Source organism: Ptychodera flava, chromosome 8 (genome assembly GCF_041260155.1).
Source record: "Ptychodera flava strain L36383 chromosome 8, AS_Pfla_20210202, whole genome shotgun sequence".
Taxonomy (NCBI): domain Eukaryota; kingdom Metazoa; phylum Hemichordata; class Enteropneusta; family Ptychoderidae; genus Ptychodera; species Ptychodera flava.
In genome coordinates, this window is record NC_091935.1 from 29,568,176 (window position 1) to 29,593,763 (window position 25,588).

General features: G+C 37.1%; 2 protein-coding genes and 1 long non-coding RNA gene across 3 annotated transcripts; 2 read left to right on the top strand and 1 right to left on the bottom strand.

Annotated features, from left to right (window-relative positions):
* The first annotated feature begins 36 nt into the window (after positions 1–36).
* LOC139139000 (uncharacterized) lies at positions 37–5,020 on the top strand. Its single transcript, XR_011553706.1, has 2 exons — positions 37–192; positions 3,596–5,020. It is a non-coding gene; the product is annotated as an uncharacterized lncRNA (long non-coding RNA).
* Positions 5,021–6,444: 1,424 nt separating this feature from the next.
* Positions 6,445–10,375, bottom strand: LOC139138999 (NADH dehydrogenase [ubiquinone] 1 alpha subcomplex assembly factor 2-like). The gene is made up of 4 exons (XM_070707685.1): positions 10,217–10,375; positions 8,980–9,066; positions 8,613–8,728; positions 6,445–8,347 (listed from the first exon to the last, which is right to left on the bottom strand). Exons 1-4 carry the CDS (start codon positions 10,326–10,328, stop codon positions 8,177–8,179), a joined length of 486 nt encoding a protein of 161 aa, XP_070563786.1. The 5' UTR covers positions 10,329–10,375; the 3' UTR covers positions 6,445–8,176.
* A 36-nt stretch (positions 10,376–10,411) lies between these two features.
* On the top strand, positions 10,412–23,971 carry LOC139138997 (DNA excision repair protein ERCC-8-like). Its single transcript, XM_070707683.1, is given in 10 exon segments — positions 10,412–10,720; positions 11,493–11,591; positions 12,266–12,471; positions 13,177–13,312; positions 14,047–14,150; positions 17,804–17,914; positions 17,917–17,927; positions 21,429–21,626; positions 22,570–22,662; positions 23,738–23,971. Coding segments are annotated over 10 exon segments (1,206 nt in total). The 5' UTR covers positions 10,412–10,547; the 3' UTR covers positions 23,813–23,971.
* Positions 23,972–25,588: the final 1,617 nt, after the last annotated feature.

A 25,588-nucleotide genomic window follows, 5' to 3' on the forward strand; every position in this document is an offset into this window, starting at 1 on the left:
GACATACCTCTTCTAAACATCGACTCTTCGGCAATCCCATAACACCAGATTCAAGATGGCAACCTCCATGGATAGTTAGCAGCCGCCCAAGCTCAGCAGTTGTTTTGTTGATATCAGGATATACCGCAACCCCAGCGAAACCAAAACGTGCCCTTCTTTCTTCTAGTTTCTAAAGGACTTTGTCTCTGTCAGGTAATGTGGCTAACATCGAGCGAATTAACAAGTTTGACCCGTAGATCACGTGTGTACCATCGCCCGCGCCCCCGTACAATACATAGCAATACATCGAGGCCCACATTCAACATTGCCTACATTGCAGAATATCTGGGTACAGAAGATTGACCGAAGACAGTGTACATGGCCACACTAATGTTTGAATAGAATCGTTCTGCTTAGGTGGAGGTTGGAAGGATCTGCCTTTCACCTGTATGGATAAACATAGTTCGTGTTCTCTTAGCTGAAACAGAAAGTGTGCCATTTGTGTGGGGTTCGAACGCCCTACCCCCATGATCTACTTAGCAGGGGTGAATTAACCCACTGTAGAAACGGCAAGTCAGTACATCGGAGGACTGCAGACAGCGACAATGCTGCCTGGTCGACCGATAAGGCCTTTAAAGGTTCAGCGAAGATTAAACTTAGCCAATATGTTGGGACAGGGTCACCCATGGAAATATAAAAGATATCCATGGTATACCTGATGGTCCCTACCTGATATATCAATAGCAATAATCTGACGTGCATTCACAAAGTTGTAAGACTGTTTGCCAGTTTCATTGAAAAAAGTGATATTATGTAACAGGTCTGACCTGAGAGCGAGCGCAGCGTAGTACATGAATATCGTCATTGATGTTTTCAGGCAATAGCATGCTAATTTCTGTGTATGATGCATGATTCATAACTTAGCCATAGCTGCAGTACAGTAGCTCGAGGTTTTGCCTGGGTATTTTGGTCGGACCCAAATACCCAGGCAAAACCTCGAGCTACTGTACTGCAGCAAAACTTAGCCTTTGACTCGTTGAGGTTGAATTGTTGTCAATTGTTTTCTAGAATAACATTTATATCAATTTAACTCGGAAATGCCAAGTTCACTAACGAAAATTATTTAAAAGTGGTAAATTATATGATTCCGATCAGTTTATTATATTAAACAGGGGCGGGAACAGAGGCAGTCTAATGTAAAACACGTACTTGATATTCCCGTCGGTAGCTAGTAGCTGTCAGCACACTATTTTTAATTCTCGCGTGAGTTGACCGTTCGTTCTCGCGAGAGTAGGCTTGTTTCAAAATGGCGGCGCCTAGTGATGACCGATCCGGGCCTTCAAAAGTGATCGAAAATAGTCATTTTGAAACAAATTTAACATTTTCTTTGGAACAGAGAGATTCTTTTGTCGGAAATCAGGGTTCTCCCCAGCCCAAAACAGCGTCGCGGCCCGCGACGCTATCGTTCAAGCCCGCGACGCTTTCGATCTCACCGCGACGCTATCATTGTTACCCGCAACGCTATGAAGTTCAGCGGCAAAATGTTCACAATGGCACCTACTGGTCGACGTCCGTACGATCACACAAAGGAAGACAGATTATTCGTAGCTTCTTTGTTTTACAATGTCACTAGTTATTACTCCTTTCAATTTGTATGAATAGTGTTAACAACAGAACAAGTTCACACGTCCCTTGTGGTGGGCCCTTGACGGTACCGGCACCGACCCATCCAAAGAAATTGTAAAGCTAAAGGACAGAAAAAATTGACAGCAAAAGTCAGCGACGATTTCCGCTCTTAATTGACGAAATATTTTCAAATCAAAATCAAACTGATCACACAATCCCTAGCTACAGAAGTGGCGATTTGGTGAAATTTCTGTTGGTCTCACATCTTGAAATAAAAAGTAAACGTGGAACGAAGACATCATCTGATCATGTATGCTGCCGATCAACAGCATAGCATAGCATAGTGAACTGTCTGTCACCGCACCGCACGGCATGGGTTGGCTGCACGTACAAGCAACTCAACTTTCCAAGATCAAACGGTCAGTATCTTGTGAAAACAGCAACATAGCAATGAAAATTTTTATAGCAGTGGTAAAAACTCTTAACAGATGGAGTGTTAATTGCTTTAACCAAATGAAAATGCATATGAAGAGAATGAAAACCCACATCGCGTGCGTGAGTGAAAATACTGTAAACAATGGCGGATGTGACATCAGAGTGGGACTCTTCTATTTTGGTACCGGGGGTGCGCCGGATCAGAGAACCCTGATAAACGTACTGAAAAAACGTAGTATTTTCCTGGCGATGCTGTCACGGGAACTTCTATGCCTCATTGTTTTACATCTTTTAATAGTTTCTTTGATCTGAGCAGTTTTACCAACTGTTACGATATATTTTACTCTGCTACCCTTTCTTTATTGGAGCATGGAGGTAGCAGATGGGAGTTAAACAAGGGTAGGAGCTTATGCAACTTAGTAAGGATGTACTAAATTTTGAAAAAAAGTCAGTCGAGAGGGGCTCTACTCCATAGGTACCCTGTTTTGTCAATTTTGGTGAACACAAACTATATGCAAATTTTATGCAAATATTTTTAAAAAATAATTATGCAAATATTATGCAAATTAGCCGCTACTCTATAAAAAAATCCTAGGGAGAACCCTGGAAATACACATTGTCGAGTAGTTTTTGTGGTAGATGATATCTCTAATTTCACGCAATCCGTGTAAAAGTATTCAAAATGGCCGCCTCCATGGAATTGTGCTCTCTTTTCATACTCGTAGGTATATAGAGATTCCATTCTAAATTTCTTGTACACGCATTAGTCTTAATGCTCGCTTCGCGAGCGGCCTTCGGCCGCGCTCTCGCTGCGCTCGCTATTACACCAGCATCATAACCGTGAAGAACTGAATGGTTTCACAGGTGTACCATATTATTTTAGCTCGTGTTGCTTTTTTCATAAGTTAGCCAGACTTCAAATTTTATTTAAGCTTTCCTCACAAGATCTTTTATTCATTAGAATACAAAAGAATATACCCGTGCCAGTGGTAGTTACTATGGCAATTTTTATCTCCTAGGTTGGCAACCACACCATGTATTTCGCTTTTATTTACAACATAAACCATGTCCTTGTAGATGATTATCAGATTTTTTAATCTTGCACCTGATATTTAGAGAGCAAGACTTCCAAAAGCTGCCCCCCCCCCTCCTGAAATGTATTTAATCGGAGGGCTTTCCTTTGAAGAATCATGTTAAATCCAACCTTGAAGGGTTCAGTGCTAGGGTTAGCTTTAGAGATAGCATTAATCCAAAAATTGGTACATACCACATGAAAAAAGGAGAGATCCTGGAAGGGCCCTACATAGGATGTCTTTCCACCAAGTGACCATATAAAACATTTGCTCATTAAGAATTATTGATGCCGAATCATAATGGTGTTTTACCCACCATTTCATGGATGTGACTTTGCTTTTTCTCATCTGCAAGTATGACTTTACTACCAATACAGCAAAGAATATGATCACAGGTATCATTCAATACTATGCAACGCTGATATTGGTTCCATGTACTAACATATTTAATCATAATTTTTATCCAATGTCTATTTGCACAGGATGCCTTGGGAGTCTGCAGACACATGGAAAGAATGGGTGGAGAAAAACATCATCGTGTGGGCCGCTAAAGATCCCAGTGGCTTCATCTATGCTGTCCTTCTATGCCTCACACCACTTTTCATGATAAGTGGGTTTCTGGCATATATCCTGGCAAAGGATATTGAGAAGAAAGAAAAGGAGAAGAAGAGAAAAGCTAAGAGAGAAGCAAATATCAAGAGAGCTAGAGGCAAAGAAGATTGACAAGACCAAATCTAAATAGATGCATACTTAGACAAAATGAACTTTGTAGACTTGAAGAATGAATCAAATTCTCGTTTGATATCTGATAAGCATTGTAAGGACCCTGGAAAGTTCATCCAGTGGAAATTTGTTTTTATACGTGTTTACATTTAGTAAACTAAATTTTCCTTCCCTGTCAACTGTCATTGTCAACTTTCACAAGAACCATTTTCACTTTTCTGTAAGATTGGAACTCATGCTTTCACAAGAACCATTTTCACTTTTCTGTAAGATTGGAACTCATGCTTTACCCTCTGCAAAATTAGAAAATATTACACAAGAGTGTGCAAGTTATTAGTGTTCAGTACAGTGAGAAATTTCAAAACAAAAAGTTTCTTACCGCATAAAGGCTTTGTCATCATAATCTGTTTTTTTGGAATGAGATGACTGATACCTGTTGCAACTGACAAAACCATCTTTAGCAAGTAATTGGTCTGTGAACTTGGACCCGTGTGGAATTCCTTTCCTCTTAATGTTTGAACTTGTGAACAGAAGTGAATTTTGCAATGTTTTCTTTTTATTGCCAGGATATTGTGCTGATAATGAAAGTTTTTACCATTGACAAATAATAAGTTAATTTGTAAATATTGCAATCATGAACCATTTATTTCTTATAGAATTTTTTCTTACCAGGTGATTATTTTGGTTTATGCATGATGTAGATATTTTATTTGTTAGATTTTATTTTTTAACTTTAAATTGAAGCAATCTCTGTAAACTTTGAGGATATGTATGGGGGAATAAAAACTATGCTGAGATATATACTCTTTGAGAGTAAAATAAAAGCAAAATTTGCTGAAAAAGTTACAGATATGCAGCAAACAATTTTTTACAGTTATGCAAAATAATTTTTCCCAAAATTTTCTAGGGACTCTGTATAGGAATGAGGCACTCTTTGTTGTCAGGCTCTGTAATTATTCATTCTCAAAGTCTGAATACATTTCCATTGCCCAAGTCATCCGGATTGAACTTTCATCAATTTGACTTATGACTATCATATTGAACCAATGCAGGATTCATACAATCAACAATACTCATTTCTTTGGCATTATAGTAAGAAATGTATTTATAAAAAAGTGAAAGGACAGCATTTTTTTATTGTATGCATTTTGACAGATAAAATCACTGATCATCAACAAAAGAAATATTCTTGCTCATCTTTATTATTTACATGTTGACACAAAGCTGCAGCTGTGTCTGTAAACAATATTCATCAACCACATTCACTCTTCACTAAGTAGAAAATCCCCTTCATCATAACTCTCCCAATAGAGGTGTTTGTTATTGGCAAATTATGAATTATGTTTGCAACAGAAAGTATTGACTTTGTCTAGTAGATCACTTTTGTCCTTGCATGGGTAGTTAAACCTTTACTCAAATTCAAGATGTCAGATAATATTGACAGTTTTATTTGTCATTCTATCACCACTGCTTGTTCTTGCAAACTTTGTCTCTCATACATAGTACTTCCTAGGCTACAGAATGTACAGTCTTACCTTTACCGCCTGGTGCTTTGCAATACAATACTTCTTGCTTGAGCAGCTTGGGTAGACAGACTGTAGAGGGCGCCATATTGTACAACTGGTAACAAGAATTGCTTGGTACTTGAGCTTTGACATTGCAGTCTAATTCCTTGATTCAATGTCTTTTGGGAGGGGGGAGGGCTATGAAGCAAAAGTCCCCAAACTTGTCAATTCCATTTGCCATGTTATTACATCAGCAATGAATGTTCTGGCACAAAAATCAATGCTTAAATTTGCATTATAAATGGATCAGCTACTGAGAAATTGCTGGGCAAAGGTGAAAGTTGTTGCCTCTGTCTTCTTAAGATATACAGATATCTCATGACCCTTCATGAAAGGTCTCACCAGGTACATGTAGATATACATTTGATCAAACATATGTAATTGTATACCTAGATTGTTATCTTTCCTTAACCTTTTCAACCTGTATGCTTTTTTAGAGGTCCAACTTTACCTTTGAAAACAAAAGAACTGGGCAAAACCATGGCTCTTAGGGGGCAAGAGGCAAATCTCAACCCTATCCAGCCTATCTTTGACAGCCTTGGCAGTAAGACTGGAGAACACTGGGTTCTATTCTGAGAAGAGTACAATTCTTTAGGGTGTTTTGTGTGGGCCATGAAAGGTAGCTTGAGACAAGCTCTGATATCCAGCATTAGGAGAATTTGACAGTGGTAGTCAGGCATGCCACAGTGGAATCACACCAAGTTGATAGTAAGGTAACTGTAATCAATTAAGGGAGGTTTCCTTTGAAAGGTGAAGGTGTTTATCAGTTTTACCTCAGCACAAATTGATTAACTTGACAAGATTGTAAAGGGAAAATGAAGGACTCCCATAAAAGAATATAGTAAATAAGGTGTTTTAAATTAAGTTCAAACTCACAACGTACGGTATCCAGTCACCTAATGGAGAAGCAACAGACAGAACTGCTCAGCCAAATCTCCATTCTTAGAAAAGAATGATTCAATAACAGCGCTAATCTGTTACATTTTTCCGACTGAGACCCCTCCACAAGTTGTCGAGTTCAAGAAGCACTCATGCTCGTACACTCACTATCACACATCGCACAAAAACTTTATTGAAGCAAATGAAAAATAAACTGAATTGAAGCAATAAAAATGTATATATAGTATATGTCAACAAGAACTACTGTGAGAACCAGGGATTGAGGACTCACTGTAGGTGACACGTCTCTGTGACACGTCTCCAACAGAATTTTAAGGCTGGGATAGACCTTGTTCATATTCGTGATTTGTAAATGGAAGTCATTTTAGCAAGTTATCACACAGTGTTACTGTTTATATGAAACGTTTTTAGCAGAATGTGTGCTATATATTATACAATTGTCTTTAACAAGTTGTATGAACAAGTGGCATCTATCCATGTTTATGGTGAACACCACAGGTAAGTTTGAATTGTATTTTACGATAACTCTACTACATCATGTTCCCAGAAAACAGTCCCCATAACTCTACTACATTACAGTCACAAAAATATTTTTTATCACAGACTTGTGCCTTTTTTAGGCTGGTGAGAGCAATGAACACATAGCATACACTCCAACACCTTTATCGGTCTTAAATTTAAATTTTATGTTATCAGGCCAATTTGGCCAAAAGAGATCAAAACTTGCAATCCAAACCAGAATTTTGTGGCTGCAAAGCCACGAGTCACTGTGGTGGCCTTTGTGGAAAAGTTTGAAACAAGCATGCAGTCTTTCATATTGGCCTTCTATTCTGTCTGTCATCAATTTTCTCTCATCATCAGTGTTGGGTCTACTTCTGCTATCAATCAGCAGCAAAAGAGAAGCTGCACATTGTACTTGTATAAAGTTTGAACAAACTGTCAAAATAAAATTATACATCAGCAGCGATTGGCTTTATCAATTTGGTCAATCCCGGGATTGATCCCAGGGCAAAACTTAATGATACTTTGTGATATGGCTTATGGGCAGAGGAAAACCATTGCAGTCTCTACCATGGCACTTAGATATATTGGAAAATCTGTTGCTCAAGGGTGCTGCCTCAGTAGAGGAAAGATAGGGAGCGCCTTTCAGTGACTATCTTCCAAACACTGGACTGGAGGAAGAACATTTTGTATTTACTGTGTGATAGATCCCAGTATATGGATCCCAGGTCGACAAAGTTGCATATTAATAAAAATTGAAGGCTGCTACAACATCTTTCTAGTTGTTCAATATCGATTTAGCTGATCAACTTTGATTAATTCCAGAGTGACAAATTAAAAAATCCTTCAACTGTAATGTTTGTTACAGCTTAAAAAGTTACAGATGAAACATTTTTATTTTACCTTGGTACAACTGGATGGATGCCGCTTTTGCTATTGTGAAATTCACATTCCAAAGTAATACCAAACAAAACTAACACAATCTACCACAGTATTTCATTTCACACTCAAGATATATGCTGAAGATCAATCAACCTATCACATACTTACATAGAATTAGCTAATTTTATTAGAAAAGAAAACAAAAAATGTAATATTCTGAAGATGCACAAGTACTTTAACTTCATGTTGTCTTCACCATGAGAAATTGTTCATCTCGGTTGTAATGAACTGCATGTTCTTTGTTCATATGTTCCTTGCTTTAAATATTCATTTATATTACAAACACACTACTGCCTTTTTGCATTGTATCAACTCAATTATGCATCAACCCGATCTGCCCTGTTTCCTTACGTAGGTATCCGACTTTGCCACAGAGAACAATAGGGTTGTACCAAATTAGATGTTAAATGGATTAAAACCAATGATTCCACTTCATTTCTTGGAACTTGATGGCTGCCACGCTCCTGGTTGAAAGTCTTTCCCTGTCTGAGTTGCGTCAGCTGACGTTTCAGTTCTTTCATAAAATGGAGCAGATGCATGTCCCTTGGGAACAGTCTGTGTTGGCCTGGCAACTAGACCTTCCTGATATTCCTTCTCTTTACACTGAGGATTCAAAAAAGGTTTCATTTAGCGTTGAGTCAGATACTTTTGTCTTTTACAATGAGTACACTGTCTTACTTGACACTGTGTAATCACAGTTTGCTGATTAAGTCAAACAAAATGAATACAATAATGTGCTTTCAGTAAAAAGATGACATCATTTCATGAGCAAACTGCACATATACTTCTCCAATCATGAAAGTATCATTCCAAAAGAAAAATCAGCTTCTATAGTAAATACAAAAACTGACATTGTCTTTCTACAAACCTCTTTTTCCTTCCTATCTATCTCCTTAGCTCTTTCTTTGACAATCTGGGTCATTCTTTCTCGTCCAAGCACTTCTTCTGCTGTGGGTGGTTCCTTCCTTTTCCAGCGAATCCATGCTGCAATTGGAAAATCTTTATCTTATTCTGTTTGTTTCATTGTTGGTTCTGATTGTTTGGTGACACAGATGAAAAAAATACACAATGCCACAAAGCTGCTACTGACAATTATTACGGCAACACGTCTTTTGATAAATCTCAGCAAGAAATATACACAGAACTTTTTGAAATGTCATCCATTAAAGACATCACTGAAATTGATATGGATTTGTGAGCAGTTTATCATATAATTGTAAAGATCAGGTTCTTACCTTCCCATTCAATTGGGACCATTCCTGGTTTATACTCATCATGTGTAAATTTGGATTCTATGAACCTTCGACCTCTCCTGTGGCCACCTGTAAAATGCAATTGCATTTCATTATACATTTATTCACCTTAAATAGCAAACCAATATCTGCTACGCATTTACCCTGTTATCTTCTTCAGTCACAGTACTCAGTGTTGAAAAACTTTTCTCGATGGGTGACAAAGTGGTTCTGATAGTAAGACAGCATACAAGGGAGGGGTGGTCTTCACATAGGGTATGTCCCCTTCATGGTGTTTCATGGGATCATGGCAATAAAAACACATATCTGGGGAGTGAGGCTCCTCCCCTAAATAAAAGTTAATTAGCTGAAGTTATGAAGTTGAACGTGTCATAAACATGAAAATACTAGGTTGTTTGACTTGAAATTGCTGACGGGTGATTTGTTCAAATTAAACATTTCAAGTAAAATACTAGAGGGTTTCGGACCGGCAGATCGTCCATGTAGCCGACATGAACACGAAGTGTCTGTTACCGGCTACCAAGAACTATGAAAAATAGTAAAGAATGAGCTACAAAATCACTATCAGTTTTAAGTTGCAGGTAGAATAAGTCTGTGCCTTTGTAAAAAATAATATAATAAAGTAGAAAGAGAAGAACCAGCTGAAAGTTAGTTGAGGAGACCTTGACCGCATATCATTTGCATCTCATTGTCGGCTACATGGACTGTGGGGTTTCGGACCCGTGGTCTCGAAACCCTAATGAACAGTAATACATGTAGACTATCATGCAGAGCCTTTCACTTCAATTGATTTTGTTTAAAAACGTTAGAATAACATATTTACAGGTAAAACACCATTGTTGTCACATTTCTCACAATCACTGAATCAGCTACTACAGTAAGTACTACTAGCAGTAGGCTGCCCCCAATAGTCACGTATCCCCTGTGAAGGATGTCGAAGGACGCACGGTTTTTGATCAATGGTCAGCAGTCATGTTTTCAACTTAAAGGTGCAAAGACTTGAAGTGGTAGTTATAGTAAGTTATGTATGCAAGCCTAATAAGCTTTTCTTATCTAGTACCACAGGTTAGCTGCAAAATTGTAGCTCTACGGTGAGCCACAGTGTATCATTACGGGAATGTGATCATGGTCACGACAGAAGCACATACGTACAGTTAGCGCCCAGCGCGGAGACTGTACATTTTTTCAGTTATTTGGATCACAGCGCATGTTCACCTACCAAATGCTGTTGTTCTTTCTGGAACTTCATAATATTTGTTTCCAAGGTGATCCGTTCCTACCAATTTCTTTGCCGAGCGAAACGAACGTAACAAGCTGCGAGCAAAATTCATGTTGATTTCTGCTACTTCCGGTTTAGAAAGGGCCGCTGATTGGTTCATAAACAGCCGGCCAAAGGTCAAACTAATGGCTGACACAACAGAAAATGCACTTCGAATAAATACGGAAAGGAAGGTGGGAACAAACTGCAAAGGTTTAATACTGCAGCAGCACGTCGTATATAATTTAAAAGGGACTTTTAATTGTTATCCTACCCCTGGTGATGATTTGGGATGCTCGGCTTTCTCGCCGCGCGCGAAAATGGTACCCACGATCACTGTGCGTTGACGAGAGCTGAAGTTACGAGAAGGACGTTCTCACTGGAATTGAGCAAAGAAAGAGATGTGAAACGTACACATGAAAGTGGTGTTAACTGCCTTGATATCGATCCAGTTGAAAGTCGATAGTAAGTTTTAGGTTTTTTGGTCATTTTGAGCTCCAAAGACAAGTGACGGTTTTAAAATCAACCCGCAATCTAGTCACTGGACACTTTCATTGCGAAAATATAGTATCACTATCAGGAATTTTCAGTAGTCGACCAATGGTGTAGGGAGGGTAGCGTGGACCCCATTCTCCGCTTTTGGTCTTCTTCCACACTCCAAAGGGCAAAGGCGCAGAATGGGGTCCAGGCTATAGGGAGAGAGCCATCCCTTTCGTATGTCTAGCTTCCAACTTGTGGTCATGATGTGTAAAGAATTGTAAACCCTTTCTGTGGGATGTTTATGATCACACATATTTAAAGTCCCTCTTTTTTTGGAGTGAGGGTGACTTTATTATTGTACTTATCAAGTACTTTTCCATGAAACTGTAGAATGCTTAAATCTACAGTTTCACTAGCCCTGCGCATGTGTCAGGAGTTTTCAGCTACTTGCCACACTGCCTCTCAATTTCCATTAGTGTAACCATAGACCCTCGAGGGTCTATGGTGTAACACTCCAATCATACACATAGGACTAGGGTTTCACAAAAAATTTTTAAAAAAACCAGATAGTGACTGTTTGATATATCAGTGATAATCAATCTGTTCTCCATCTTTACTGCATTTGGAGACCTATGTTTAAACAGATTGCCATGTTTTATTGAGAGTCTTACTGTTGACATACACTATTTTCCTGTAAATGAATTGTTTTGAAAGTTTCTTGTGTATTCATTTATCTATCAATCTATCTATTTTGTAGTTTACTGTCCGGAGGAACAGACTGTGTCATTGCAATCTATGACATAGAATGCAAACCTCAGCAAAATTTGACAGCTGAAGCAGTTTGCACAGTTGGCAGGTTTGTTGGTTTCTTGTTCTAGAATTTCATTTATCAGGTATGCTCCTTTTCTCTTGAGAAACTTAAGACTCAATGAACACTCACATGCAATTAGTATATGCTTATTCAGCCGGAGGATTTTCACTGTTGAAGACGTCTAACATCAAAGATTTCTCCATTTATGATTCACAAGTCATATTTTGACACCAATGTGTCATGCTTAGTGATCACATGCAACATCTTTCTTGTTTTCAATCCTGGCAACTCTCAAAATGATAGAAAAGACAAGATAAAAATAATGAAAATGCATTGAATTACTAGCTATGCAAAATCTTGTAATTTAGGGTAGATTGCATCATAGACAGTGGAGTGAAAGAATTCTTCTCCACTTTCTATTGTTACAAGTATGAAATGTTGCCACCAGTGCTGAGTGGTATTGTCACATAATTGTTTTTTGAGTGACATTCAATGGTAAGACTGGTGGTTAGGCAAATAAAAGCTTTGTTGATAAAGTGAAATTTACTAGAAGTCCAAAAGAAATATAACAAGATACTGTTGTTGATACACTACAAATAAAATTGAAGATCGCCATCACACATGTGTAACAGCTGCTGTACCTGTCAATGATGAGAATGATATTCAACACTGAGGGCGCTACTTTCCTCTCAGTTCCTTTCATAATCTTTCTTCCCCAGATCTTCCCGCCATGTGCACAAGTTTAGCATTGAGACAGTCCAGTGGTATCCACATGACACTGGCATGTTTACTTCAAGTGCCATGGACAAAAAGCTGAAAGTATGGGATACAAACACTCTGAAACCTGCTGAGGTCTTTCCTTTTGAAGGCAACATCTATGTCCATGATATGTCACCAATAGCAACGAAACACTGTCTCATAGCAGGTATTTACCGATGAATGTATTTCCAAATATGAAAACTTTTCTTCTCCATGTTACCATAGACCTTGCAGAAAACCAAGGGTCTATGATGCCATCAAACATTATTACAAGTTCAATTGAGTTATTATAGTACTGTGAAAATAGGGATTGCTCAATAGGATAAGGCTATTTGCACTCATAAATAAGTCATTGAATTAAATCACAGTAAATATGCCAAATAGCAATAGATTATATTTTTTGTTACAAATCAGTGAATTGAAATTCATGTGGAGATGTCCAAAATAATGAAATAATGAAATTGTTCTTTTGATAATTAGTACTTTTCAGCACCAGTGTTTTTGCTAAAGGTTGGGGAACATTGGTAAATAATTTTGGAACCCTGGCAACATTTCTGCTATCCCCTAGTCTCAGTCTGAATGCCTTGATATGGCAAGGGGAACCCTGGTAGAATTTACTGGCTTACCAACCTTAACAGCAACACTGAGTACAGTATTTAGAAGTAGACTGACGATGGAAATGCCAAGATTTCATAAGTATTTTAATTTTGATATACAGTTCAGAATAATAAATTTAGTAACCTATCAGAGATTGAACACTGGGTATTATGAAAATGTTCACATATTGATGACAACAGTGTCAGCTGAGAGATTGATATGAGTTTACTCAGCTAGTACTGACGCTAATTCATCTCGTATTTCTCACCCACAGTTGGCACCAACATCTCTCACACAGTACTTTGTGATCTCAAGTCGGGGTCTTCTACTCACATTCTTAAAGGACATAGAGGCTCTGTTCTCACCGTTAAATGGTCAACAAGAAATGAGTTTCTTCTTGCTACAGGAAGGTAGGACTACAACTTTCAAATCAAAATCAGTTTTCCCCTAGAATCTTTACTCGTAGTTGTTATCAGTAGCACTACAACTTGAACCTGAGTGAGCCTAAATTCCTAAAAGATATTTTTATTAATTTGAGCCCACAGCATATGTATATATACTTGTATTACTGGTACTAAATCATTTTATCATATAAACCATTTCAATTCCTCTGTGCATTGGTGACTTTTTTGAAGAAAGGAAATTAGAATAAAACAGTTTGCCAAAGGAAAAGGCATAAAGTCTCTCTGAAATCGGGACAAGATTATTTCTGCATAAAAATAAATCATTCTTTCTACCTGATAATAAATCATACTTTGTCCATTTCAAAAAAAAAAGCTGGTGCATAAAAATTAACAAATTATGTCATTCTCAGGAAAAATATAAGTGTGAAGACTTGTTTTGAAAGTAAGCGAGCTTCCAGCAGATATATTAAAAAAGTGAAGTACTGCAAATCTGATATCAAGCAACAAAAATGCCCATCATAGAAACAGTCATCTGTTTCTACTTGAAAAGTATGTATGAAATCACCATCATCAATGTGTTACTGAAGGTATTTTTATTAGTACCGATATTTTTGAAGTGTTGAAAATTCCAGCAAAGCAGTGAGTCAACTGTGTGGGAAGCAACTACTGACTCATTGAAATGCTAGGCCCAAACAATTTCATGTTGAAATAAGACATCTCTATTTGGTTATGCTTTGTAGTCGTGACAGCAAAGTGATGTTGTGGGATGTCAGAAGAGCCAAATGTTGCCTAGCAACACTGGATCAGAACAATGGAGAAAAGGGAAAGAGTTCAGCTGAAGCAGGTAAAATTCAAAGTTTTTTCTTTGTTTTGTATAATGTATAACAAGTTAATAACATCATTTCAGAATGCCATTAGTGAAGTTATCATTGATTGATAATTTTATCTTTGAACTGTCGACAATGGTAGAACTGTTCCCCGGTGACTTATAAGCATTCTTGCCTTTGTTCGTTTTATCAACATTTATGTCAAATTTATGCATTCAGAAATTAATGTCAAGCATTTACAAGTTTAGCTAGCTTGTTTTTCTTATTTGCTGGCAGGCTTAACTCTTGTTGACAGGTTTGTATGTATGGCAGCTTTTGAAATGTTTGTATGTTTGAAATCTTTTGATTCAGGGCGATACAAATAAGAGATTGTTTTCATCATGTGTGTGTGTGTGTGTGTGTGTGTGTGTACTGCATGATATCTAGCAGATCACAGCAAGTCCATCCTTACTGCTCAAGACATTCAACATTATTGCTTCTCATGGTCAGCAGACCTTAACATTTCAGCTGCATGGGAGTTAGATGCCTGGGAGAAAAGTTACCGACTGTAGTGTGTAGGATGAGACCTCATGCCTGTCATACGCCCACATAGCAGCTCAGCTGTCAACTTTTGGTATATACCCTAAAGGCCGTCACGAGCACTGCCGTAGCTGTGTATGAGAATATAGGGGTGAAAGATTAATAGTGTTCAGTTCCCGCATGAACACACAACATGTGTTTGCTCCTATGTGAACGAACAACCAGCCTTGGCTCCCGTGTGAATTTAAAACTAAGTGTAGTTCAAATGTGGATGTATGGTTCAAATGTGGATGTTAGACTAGCTTGGTTCCAATGATGGTGTACGAATATCCTTAGTTCCCTGTTGATACAATCCTATGACACTTCTCTCATATTTCCTTTCCTGTCACCTGGGTGCCCTCAAGCCAATTAGACACATCACTGACTCACAAGTGATCTCTTTTATTCAAGAAAGTTATATGAATTATGTGTATTAGCTTAGGGCTCACTCAGGGAAATTTAAAGACGGTTTTGAACAGATGCAAAGAGTTTGAAAACTTAAGAGTATGAGGGCACACTGCTTGTAGCTGAAATCAGTCATGGAAATCAAAAATAACTCAGACTGGTAAATGTAGCTTTCTTATATAGGGTATTTTGTAAGCTGTTTTCAGAAGTAAACTATCCTCTGTCATCGCAAATGAATTTTTATACAAAAGCATTATGAATCACATGAAAACTATATCATTATGAGTTCAACTGTTTTCCAATTTTTTAATATTCATTGAGTAAAATTTCTTAAAAGGAATAATGTGAATCCACAAGGAAGTTGTCAACTCTGCACGTACATTCATGTTTCAGCCAACATCCATGTCTCCATGACAGTGTTTATTTCATATTTTGAAAGAAGGATTATTTTCCAAAATAACCTTTGGAATTCACGCTGACCTTTGTCATGTCGGAAGATACTTTCAATGGTTGTGAGAATATGTACTTGTGAAAATTCACAAACTGATCAAATAAAGATATATGGAGAAATGGACCTATCTTCGAAAAACTTTTCAGTTGCTTTTGGCTGCTAGTGAAATTTAGGATCTTAGTATTCTTACATGCAATATAGTAAAATATTTAGAAGTCTGTGATGAAAAATATATTGAGAAACAATAAAGTAGACTTTTCTGGGTACTGGAAGGATTGAGAGCAGCTGTTAGAGTGGTGTGCCTGTAGCTGCAATGCGATAGTTGTTATCACAGGTAAGAGGATGTTGTGGAATTCCCTATTGGATATTGCTAGTGCTTGTCTTGATTTATGCTGAAAGAGTTTATTGTGATGAAAAAGATTATTTGTAGTAACACAAGGTCTGCAGACCCCTTGGTGATTCCATTCTGAAAGCCACAATGGAGTCAGTGGTTCTCTAGTTCATAAAATTACACAGTGTTGTACATTTTGCCTTAAAACATGCTTTATATTAGACTGGTATAGCATAGCTGTTACAGATACACACTGATCATGTACCAAATGCGTGTAACACATGTAATGCAAATAACAAAATACCGTACTTTACATATGCTGCTGGTCTTGATATCTTGAATGTAGACTTTTTTGTTTTAGTGTTTAGATTTTCTAGCAACTTTCTTAAGTATCTTCCAGTTTTTTATTATTCAACTGAGTAATCATCTTGCTATTGTGCTGACCAATGTTTTGTAACAAGTGATTTGAATGATTAGAATCAAATCATTCCATAGAGTGATCTCTCCATTGTCCTGACCAATGTTTTGTAACAAGTGATTTGAATGATCAGAATCAAATCATTCCATAGAGTGATCTCTCCATTGTCCTGACCAATGTTTTGTAACAAGTGATTTGAATGATCAGAATCAAATCATTCCATAGAGTAATCTCTCCATTGTCCTGACCAATGTTTTGTAACAAGTGATTTGAATGATCAGAATCAAATCATTCCATAGAGTGATCTCTCCATTGTCCTGACCAATGTTTTGCAACAAGTGATTTGAATGATCAGAATCAAATCATTCCATAGAGTGATCTCTCCATTGTCCTGACCAATGTTTTGTAACAAGTGATTTGAATGAACAGAATCAAATCATTCCATAGAGTGATCTCTCCATTGTCGTGACCAATGTTTTGTAACAAGTGATTTGAATGATCAGAATCAAATCATTCCATAGAGTGATCTCTCCATTGTCCTAACAAGTGATTTGAATGATCAGAATCAAATCATTCCAGAGAGTGATCTCTCCATTGTCCTGACCGATGTTTTGCAACAAGTAATTTGAATGATCAGAATCAAATCATTCCATAGAGTGATCTCTCCATTGTCCTGACCAATGTTTTGTAACAAGTGATTTGAATGATCAGAATCAAATCATTCCATAGAGTGATCTCTCCATTGTCCTGACCAATGTTTTGTAACAAGTGATTTGAATGATCAGAATCAAATCATTCCATAGAGTGATCTCTCCATTGTCCTGACCAATGTTTTGTGAAAAGTGATTTGAATGATCAGAATCAAATCATTCCATAGAGTGATCTCTCCATTGTCCTGACCAATGTTTTGTAACAAGTGATTTGAATGATCAGAATCAAATCATTCCATAGAGTGATCTCTCCATTGTCCTGACCAATGTTTTGTAACAAGTGATTTGAATGATCAGAATCAAATCATTCCATAGAGTGATCTCTCCATTGTCCTGACCAATGTTTTGTGAAAAGTGATTTGAATGATCAGAATCAAATCATTCCATAGAGTGATCTCTCCATTGTCCTGACCAATGTTTTGTAACAAGTGATTTGAATGATCAGAATCAAATCATTCCATAGAGTGATCTCTCCATTGTCCTGACCAATGTTTTGTAACAAGTGATTTGAATGATCAGAATCAAATCATTCCATAGAGTGATCTCTCCATTGTTCTGACCAATGTTTTGTGACAAGTGATTTGAGATCAACATGGATTTGATTGAGTTCAAATTAGTTAGATGTGTTCATGCTATCATTTGGGTCTTTGTATCAATGGATGGAATTCTGAGTTGTATAACAAGATCAGTTTTTTATAATTTGCAAAATAATTTGTAAATGCTCTCTCTGATGCAACGGATTACAGCTTTGCAAGTTACAGTAAATTACAAACTTAATTCTACTCTGTTATCAACAGTCAACACAGCACACAATGGTCATGTGAATGGACTTTCCTTCACGGACGATGGATTGTATTTGATGAGTTTTGGGACTGATGATAGACTCCGACTCTGGGACACTCTGACAGGAAAAACACACTGGTAAGAGGACAGGGAGAAGCTAGATACTTCCTAATCACTTTTGACAGTCCGACCTTTACAGCAGGAAAAGCTGACATTACACATGTGCCTGCTTTGACTCATGTGAGCTGTACATGTGATGGATCGGAAGCTTTTATTTGTGCATCCAAAAGAGTTACTTGTTGTGAAGAAGAGAGTACAGTACTTTTAAATATCGGTGGCTGTAGCGTAATTTGTGTCCGTTTACAACTTTTAACAAGTCAAAGGGTAATGTGCTTTCTTACCTTGCAGATACTGAGGGTACAGATCTGTACACTATCATAAATTGCCCTTCTCGTGGCATGTGTTTTCACAATTTCCCAAATCTCACACAATTAAAGTCAGATAACATGTTTGATTCACAAACAGATGATAAATTGTAATTGCCGGTGTGGTACACGTACATAACATAGAAACAAAGCGATCATAAATGTGCTTGGAGACCTTGATTCAGTTCATGGAGAGGAGAATGACCTATGAAACTGGGATTGTTTACACCCATCCGTATCTGTTTCACATTAACTATTTACTATTGCTACTGGTTGTGAAATATCACTTCGTATTTGTCATCAATAATATACCTTGATTCTACCGTATAACTATTCAGTGCTTACTGTCACCCAATGGGGGTTGTTACTTTCCTTTTACACCATCGTCAATTCTCAGTTTTTTATTTGAAGTATTGCAAGTGCATTATTTTCATCCTGTGTAACAGCTGGCCCATGTCATCTCGTTTAACTGCAAAATTTCTTAAAGAAACATTGTTGTCAGACAATATTCTCCATGTTTGTTGAGTAATCTTGATTTCAAAAGAGAAACTTTTCTCTGATTATCTGACTTTTACTGCAATAAAAGCCAAGTCCATAATTTATACTTTCACTCTACAACTCTGTATAATGGTCCAATTGTACAACTGATTGAAGTAGGCTTGTACCAAGGCGGGCAGGTGTTTAAAGAACAGGTTAACCTAAATAACAATGATGAAAGGGGTCAAGGCACCAAAATGTCTCGTGTGAAGATTGAAAGTTGATAGAAAACAGGGGATGTTGTGATCTCACTTGTCATTTCATGATACAGTATTAGAGAATATGTCTGCCAAATTTCATTTAAAAAACAGTGCATTTAATTTCAGTATGAATTTAGAGACAAATTGTTGGATCTGACTACTGGTACAGTATATTAGAAAATGTTTGATGTCAATGGTAGGGTATAAGTAAATAGAGAACTCATGAAAACAGTTCTCCATGTCATTTTACATGTGTAACTGAATGCTAATTTGGTAATTTTTACTACATCACAGTGGCATGATAACCCTCAGTTTTCATAGCCAGTTTGTGTGAATGGGGGTCTGCAAAGAAGGCAGCTATTGGATCAGCGTTAATTTATGCATTTGTGTTCTTGGACTGAAAGTAGTCTTTGGCATGAAATTAACCAGAACTGAGTGCTGGAAGGTGATTATTCCAATTCAGTTACCATGCCAGGAGCAACAGCAAAACCTTCAGGGATGTGATCAAAATGAAGCTAATATTGGTAATCCATTAGGGGGGAAGTAAAGAGAATTATTAATGTGAGACAAAAGAGACATTTCAAAATGTCAATTGCCTGATGACCATGACCTTGCAAGTAAAATTAAGGCTACGTGATTTTAAAGGAAAAAAGTCATACTACAAGTCGCACGAATTTGTTCATCAATATGCATGTAGTATGAAAGTCTATGGTTAGCTTGTTCAAACAGGCCAGCCATACTTCTCAAAACCTACTGTTTCTAATTTATAGACATACTTTCTCACGTCAAACATTTGCATTTTACAATGATTTGATTATTGTCAGTGTTTGGTGTTCAATTTTTAGCTCATATTTGGTTTTATATATAAATACCAAAAAGAGCTTATATGATGAGTCAGTGGCGTCTGTATGTCTGTATGTAGGTATGTGCGTATGTATGTGGGGATGTATGTCCGTCACACACAAAGGCTCCCATACCGCCAAAGCTACCGTCTCAGTATTTGGTGTAAAGGTAGATGCAGGGGTTGAGATGTGAATTTGTTCAAATGAACACGTCAGTGTCAAAAATGTGCAAATGAGGTAAGAAAAAGGGAAATCCTGCAAATGTGCAGGAGTGGTGGCAGTAACTGAATCAACCCACACATCTGAATAAAAGAATTTTGACCTTTAACCAATTTGTATGCAGGGAACCTATTATGTTTGGGAGTGGTAGCAGTAACTGAAACAGCTAATTGGTCATTTCCTGTCATTGTTTATGTACTGTGACATATTAACAGACCTGCTGAAAACATGGATGTCTATTTTTGTACATCCATGGTTGAAAGATTCTCTGCTATGCATGTTGCTAAAGTTGATCTTCAGTACCCAAAGTTTCAGACCTTATTTTTGTCATTCTAGTTTTTCTGGTTTAAATATTTCTTGTTGTTTTTCTGGTTGTACTGTGCACTGTCATAAAGTCAACGTATAATTTTCCTGCATTGAACAGATAGAAACAACACTTATTGTTGATCTTTTGGTATGTACCAATTCTGATCAAATTTGAGCGACACTGTATAATTGTGGTATTTTTTTTATTTGTCAAAACCATTTGTAGTCTTTGCTTGGAAATTCAGTAGAACAAATTCATTTAATTAGAAAACAAAATTCAACAAGAGGGTTTCAGACCCATGGTCTCGAAACCCTTATTAACATTCATGGTTCAGGGAATATCACTGAGTCTATTTGTATCAGAAATGTGTAAGTGACTTTGGAGAAAAATGAAAGTTGTGGTGGCTATTCAGGAGATTCCCCTAGTGGCCATAAACTCCAAGATTAGAAAAATGCTCAAGCAATCATTAGGTAAAATTAAAAAATAACCTGAAATCCAAGAACTTATAAAGATTATAAATTAAAAAAGATATGAAAAAAAGAGAACGTTAGAACAAATTTGAGGTTTGTTACTAAATGTAACAACATGGACTACACATACTGTTTCTGACGGCAATTCACTCAAACTTTATCACTGCACAGCTGTTATATTACTGCAGCTTGTGTTTGGATCCTTCAACATCAAGTTTCTGTAGCGGTAACCAAAACAGTGGTGGCAACAAATTTTTTTTTAAATTTTTTTAATTTTTGTAAATTCCTGCAAGAGTAACCAAAAATCTCAGAAAAAATTTGAAAAATATTTATTTTTGTATATTTGCGATGGAACAGTGACATCATAGCTAATCAGTCATATCCAAAGTAAGGTCGACACAGAAGGAATTGTTCAACCAGATATTAGTGAGATGTCCACTTTACTCTTCTGTTATAATAAAAAGCCATACTGATTTATATTTCTGTCCAGGAATGTGTAATTTTGGAGACGAATTGTGCTTTATCTGTAACTGAAGAGTAATGTACCAATAATAAATTCCAAATGATGAGAACACTGTCCTGCCATTACTGACCTTCATTTGATCTGTATAACTACAGTATATTTGTGTTTGTCAACAGGTAAATTTTGGCAAGATAGACAATATCACCCGTAAAGGAGCAAAGATCACAATGTCCAGTGGTTCGTACCCTGAAGTGGCGTTTGTACCGACATACAGCAGCATTGCAGTGTTTGACATCGTCAACGGAGAACATGTCAACACGTTGGTGGGCCACTATAACAATGTAAACGCTTGCGTCTTCCATCCACTTACCCAGGTATGTCAGAGTGAACATTTACTCTAGATAAATACAAAGTGACGAAACTTTTTTCAAAACTCCCATGTTGGTATACCATGGATGGACTGATTCAGTTTGTTAATGGTATTTTTTTTGCTGCACATATGAAGAACTTGGCTGAATTTTCCTACAGAAAATGTCTATGTTTTCTCAGGGGGGGGCCTCTTCTCTACAACAAGGGGAGAATCATATCATTTCTAGGGGAGTGGAGGAAATTGCTATGGCACCATTTGTTTTTCTATTGTCAGTCTTTTTTTTTTTCGAGCCATTACCTGATCAAATTATATTTTTCCTTTGTCTGCCCCATGACTACAGTTTTTTTTCCCTCCAAAAAACCCTCCACCCCCAGAAATCAAATGGTTCTTCCCTAAGCAGGAATTGCTGTAGTTGTATAAGAGCAATCATGTGTAAGATTTTTGAGTGGTTACACTTTAGTATTCTAGAGGTTTGTTGTGTTTGGCATTCCCTATCATGACTATAGATAGCACTCAAGGTATCAAACAGCACTTAACAGTAATTTGCATTTCCTATGATCAGCGAACGTTTCTATAGTAATGAGGGACATTTTGCCACACATTCGTATAGCCATTTACTTCAATTACTGGTTCAATCAACAGCTCCCATTAGGTCTACAGTAAATCTAATTTTTGCATCATTTACCACAAAAATATTCACAAGTCCTTACAGGGGTAATCTTAACACTTGAAGTAGGAATCTTGATTCACTCAGTAATGGGAAGAAAAATCTCAAAGTAGGTGATACTATGAGGTATTTTGTAAAAAAACATTGCCCGTGAGTGGTGCTGTGTAAAGTATGATACTATTATTCTCCTTTTAAATAATATTGTTGATACGCTACACTGACTGTTGTTTTTATGCTTTCATTCTTGTTCCATGTATCACCGTGTTCTCTTGGCTTCCAGGAACTGTACAGCTGTGGAAATGACAGCAATATCTTGATCTGGGAACCAGAACTGGGGAGAAAGGTTGATCAGGATGAAGAGAAAAATACAAAGGTTTGTTTTGATGCTGTCTTTACGTTGAAGGCAACTCTATCCATTTCCTAAAATTCCAGCAAATTTACCGGAACATTTTCCACACATGATTGGCACAAAATAAAGCATACTTTTGCAGGACGTTTTTCACACTTCGTTGTGGAGAAAAATTCACTTGAAAATATTTGCTTCAGTTGTTTTCATGAATATTTCAGTGTTCAATTCACGCAAAATACGTCAGAAGAAAATTGTTAGAAAGTGGGTGATAGTGTAATACTAACATTTTGAGGAGATCGTCCAAATGAATGGAAAAAAAAAGGTTCATCTTACATCCATCTATTTCTTGTTCTGCCATGAATTCAAAACTAACCGTCATCATAAATAATGAAAAGCGCTCAGCACAAACCCATTAAAATATTTGACTGTAATACCCCAAAAGGGGATCCCAGTATTACATTGTTCAAAAATGCATGAATTGTATGAAATACAGGCTGTCAGACCCTTCAGTCACTACCAGTAGCATTGGAACAACAATGGAAAGGCTGCTCGTAGAAGGCATAGAGTCAAAAAAAAAGAAAAGAAAACATTATCATGGAACACCTGAAAAAAAAAGTTGTAATTGTTCATAAAACACAAAAGTGTAGAAACATCCAATCACAAAACGTTGCTAATTACAACATCTGTTGTCAGACCCATATCATCTTATCACAAAAAGTGGCTAATTGCATCATCGGTTGTCAGACCCATCTGTATGACTTTCCAGCCATCACACCGTGTTTAACAAAAGGAAAATATATAAATCAGAACAACACGACTCTGTTTTAAATATTAAAGTATTTTTCGGGATTATATAAGATGTCTGATCTTTGCCTGTCCCAATGGATTTCGTTAAGAAAATGTAATGAAATGCTTGTTGGCTTTACAGCTGCAGACACATTCTTGTGGCTTCTTTGCAATTTAGCTAACATGTAAACTACACCTAGGTCTTCTTTTCTGTGTCTCGCAACATAGAACATTTTTAAATCATGAAAGAACCTATTCTACCTTTGATATTCAAATTTTTTCTCATTCCACTTTCGCGTGTTATTTTCCACAGAGCAAGACGTCAAATACTTCCATAGGCTGGGTACGGAATGCTACGCAGGATACATGGAGTGACGATGAAGTCTAAGCAGAGACCAGTTACTCTTTTGTCAGCATATTTTTTAAATTTCAAAGATCATGCCTCGCTTTTATGAGATCTGTCAGGGAGATTTATTTTGAAAGATACTTTCAAAAAAGCATATATAGTGATTATCTGGCTTGCAAGGGGAATTATTTGGCAAGAATATTCCAGCTGAAACAGTTACAATAGCACTGGAATCAGAAATGAAAGAGAAAGGAACAACATGTGAAATAAAAATTAAGCACACCTTAGGGATAAGATATCCCATCTCAAAACTAATCATGTGATAATCTTGAACCAATTCCGTTTAGTCAAAGATTTTTCAGTACACTTTATGCAGTGTTCCTCCTACATGAACAGGATCTCTTAACTGTGTATTTGTATTTTCCCCTCATAACAGTGTTGCAGCCAGAAATTTCAAATGAGAGGGGACACAGTGTCCCACTAACATTTATTTTAGGGGACATTTTGCACATTTTGGGGACAACATGCGTCAGTTGTCAATCAAATGTTTTACTATTTTGTAATAAGTTAGTTTCATGAAACAAAATTCAACCATATGGGATCGTGCCGCTATCCTTGATTTTCAGGCAAGTACATGTAATTTTAGCAGTATGTATGCTTTACCTGCCACCAATCAGAGCTCAGTTGGACTACAAACAAGTTATAATATCATTCTGCTAATCAGAGCTCAGTCAGACTACAAGCAAGTACAAGTGCAGCATTTTAATTACTTCTAGTCACAGCTCCAAAAGTCTATAAATATAACCCTCAAAGTAGTCGTGCAAAATAGAGGTCATCGGCAGTAACAGATATTACTTGCTGACTGTACACACCAAACATAGTCGACTCATGCATGCGCCCAAGGTGACCCACAGTACATGAGAATGCGGGACAACAGGTTCTGTTTTGTGGACATTGTCGTGAGGGCGCGTCCTGGCTGCAACACTGCCTCATATGATCGTTATGATATACTGAGAAGATATCAATAACATGATGGATGCACCCCTGTGACATTAATTGGCTGACATGCCTTATTGCACTCGAGTATATTTTACAATACTTCAAACCACTTGAATAAAGTAAATACTGCTTGAATGAAATGATTAAAATATGTATTTAATAATGTGAAGAGTTACACACAGATTCTTAATCAAATTCATGCAACTTGATGAACAGTGCAGAATTTATTATTAAAAATCACATTTGCAATGAGTTGAGCTGCTTTAATGGTAAATTAGGAGATTAGTACAAAAAGTTAGAAACATATATCAGCTTTCATGGTAAGTTTTCTTTCTGGCATTGCATTCCAAAGTTAAGTAGTTGAAAAAGATTATTGCTCCTCAAGGTAAGGTGTAGAATACTTCATACTAATTGTGGTCTTGAAAATCGTTAAAAATTAATGCACAGTGAAACAAATGTGCAAGCAGACCTTCCCACTGATATCTGTAGTACCATTGATAGTGTCAATTCAGTAGATTGATCAGAAGACTTTTGCTTGTATTTCATTCAAGTGGTTTGATTGGGATTTGTCAGCATTGAGTCATTTTTAGAAAATCCAGTGTCCTGCCAGACAGTATCATTTCCCCATCTGCTTAGTCAGTAAAAAGCAGTATTGAGCCAAAACCTAAATGCACATGACATATTTTCACCCACTTGGCTTGGTATGTTATAGCAGGTTTAGTCCATAGAAACCATGATTACAATATCCATGTTTTCAAATGTTCAACTTTTTTGTTAAAATCCATCATATGGGGCATGTACTTCACCAGTTTTAACCAC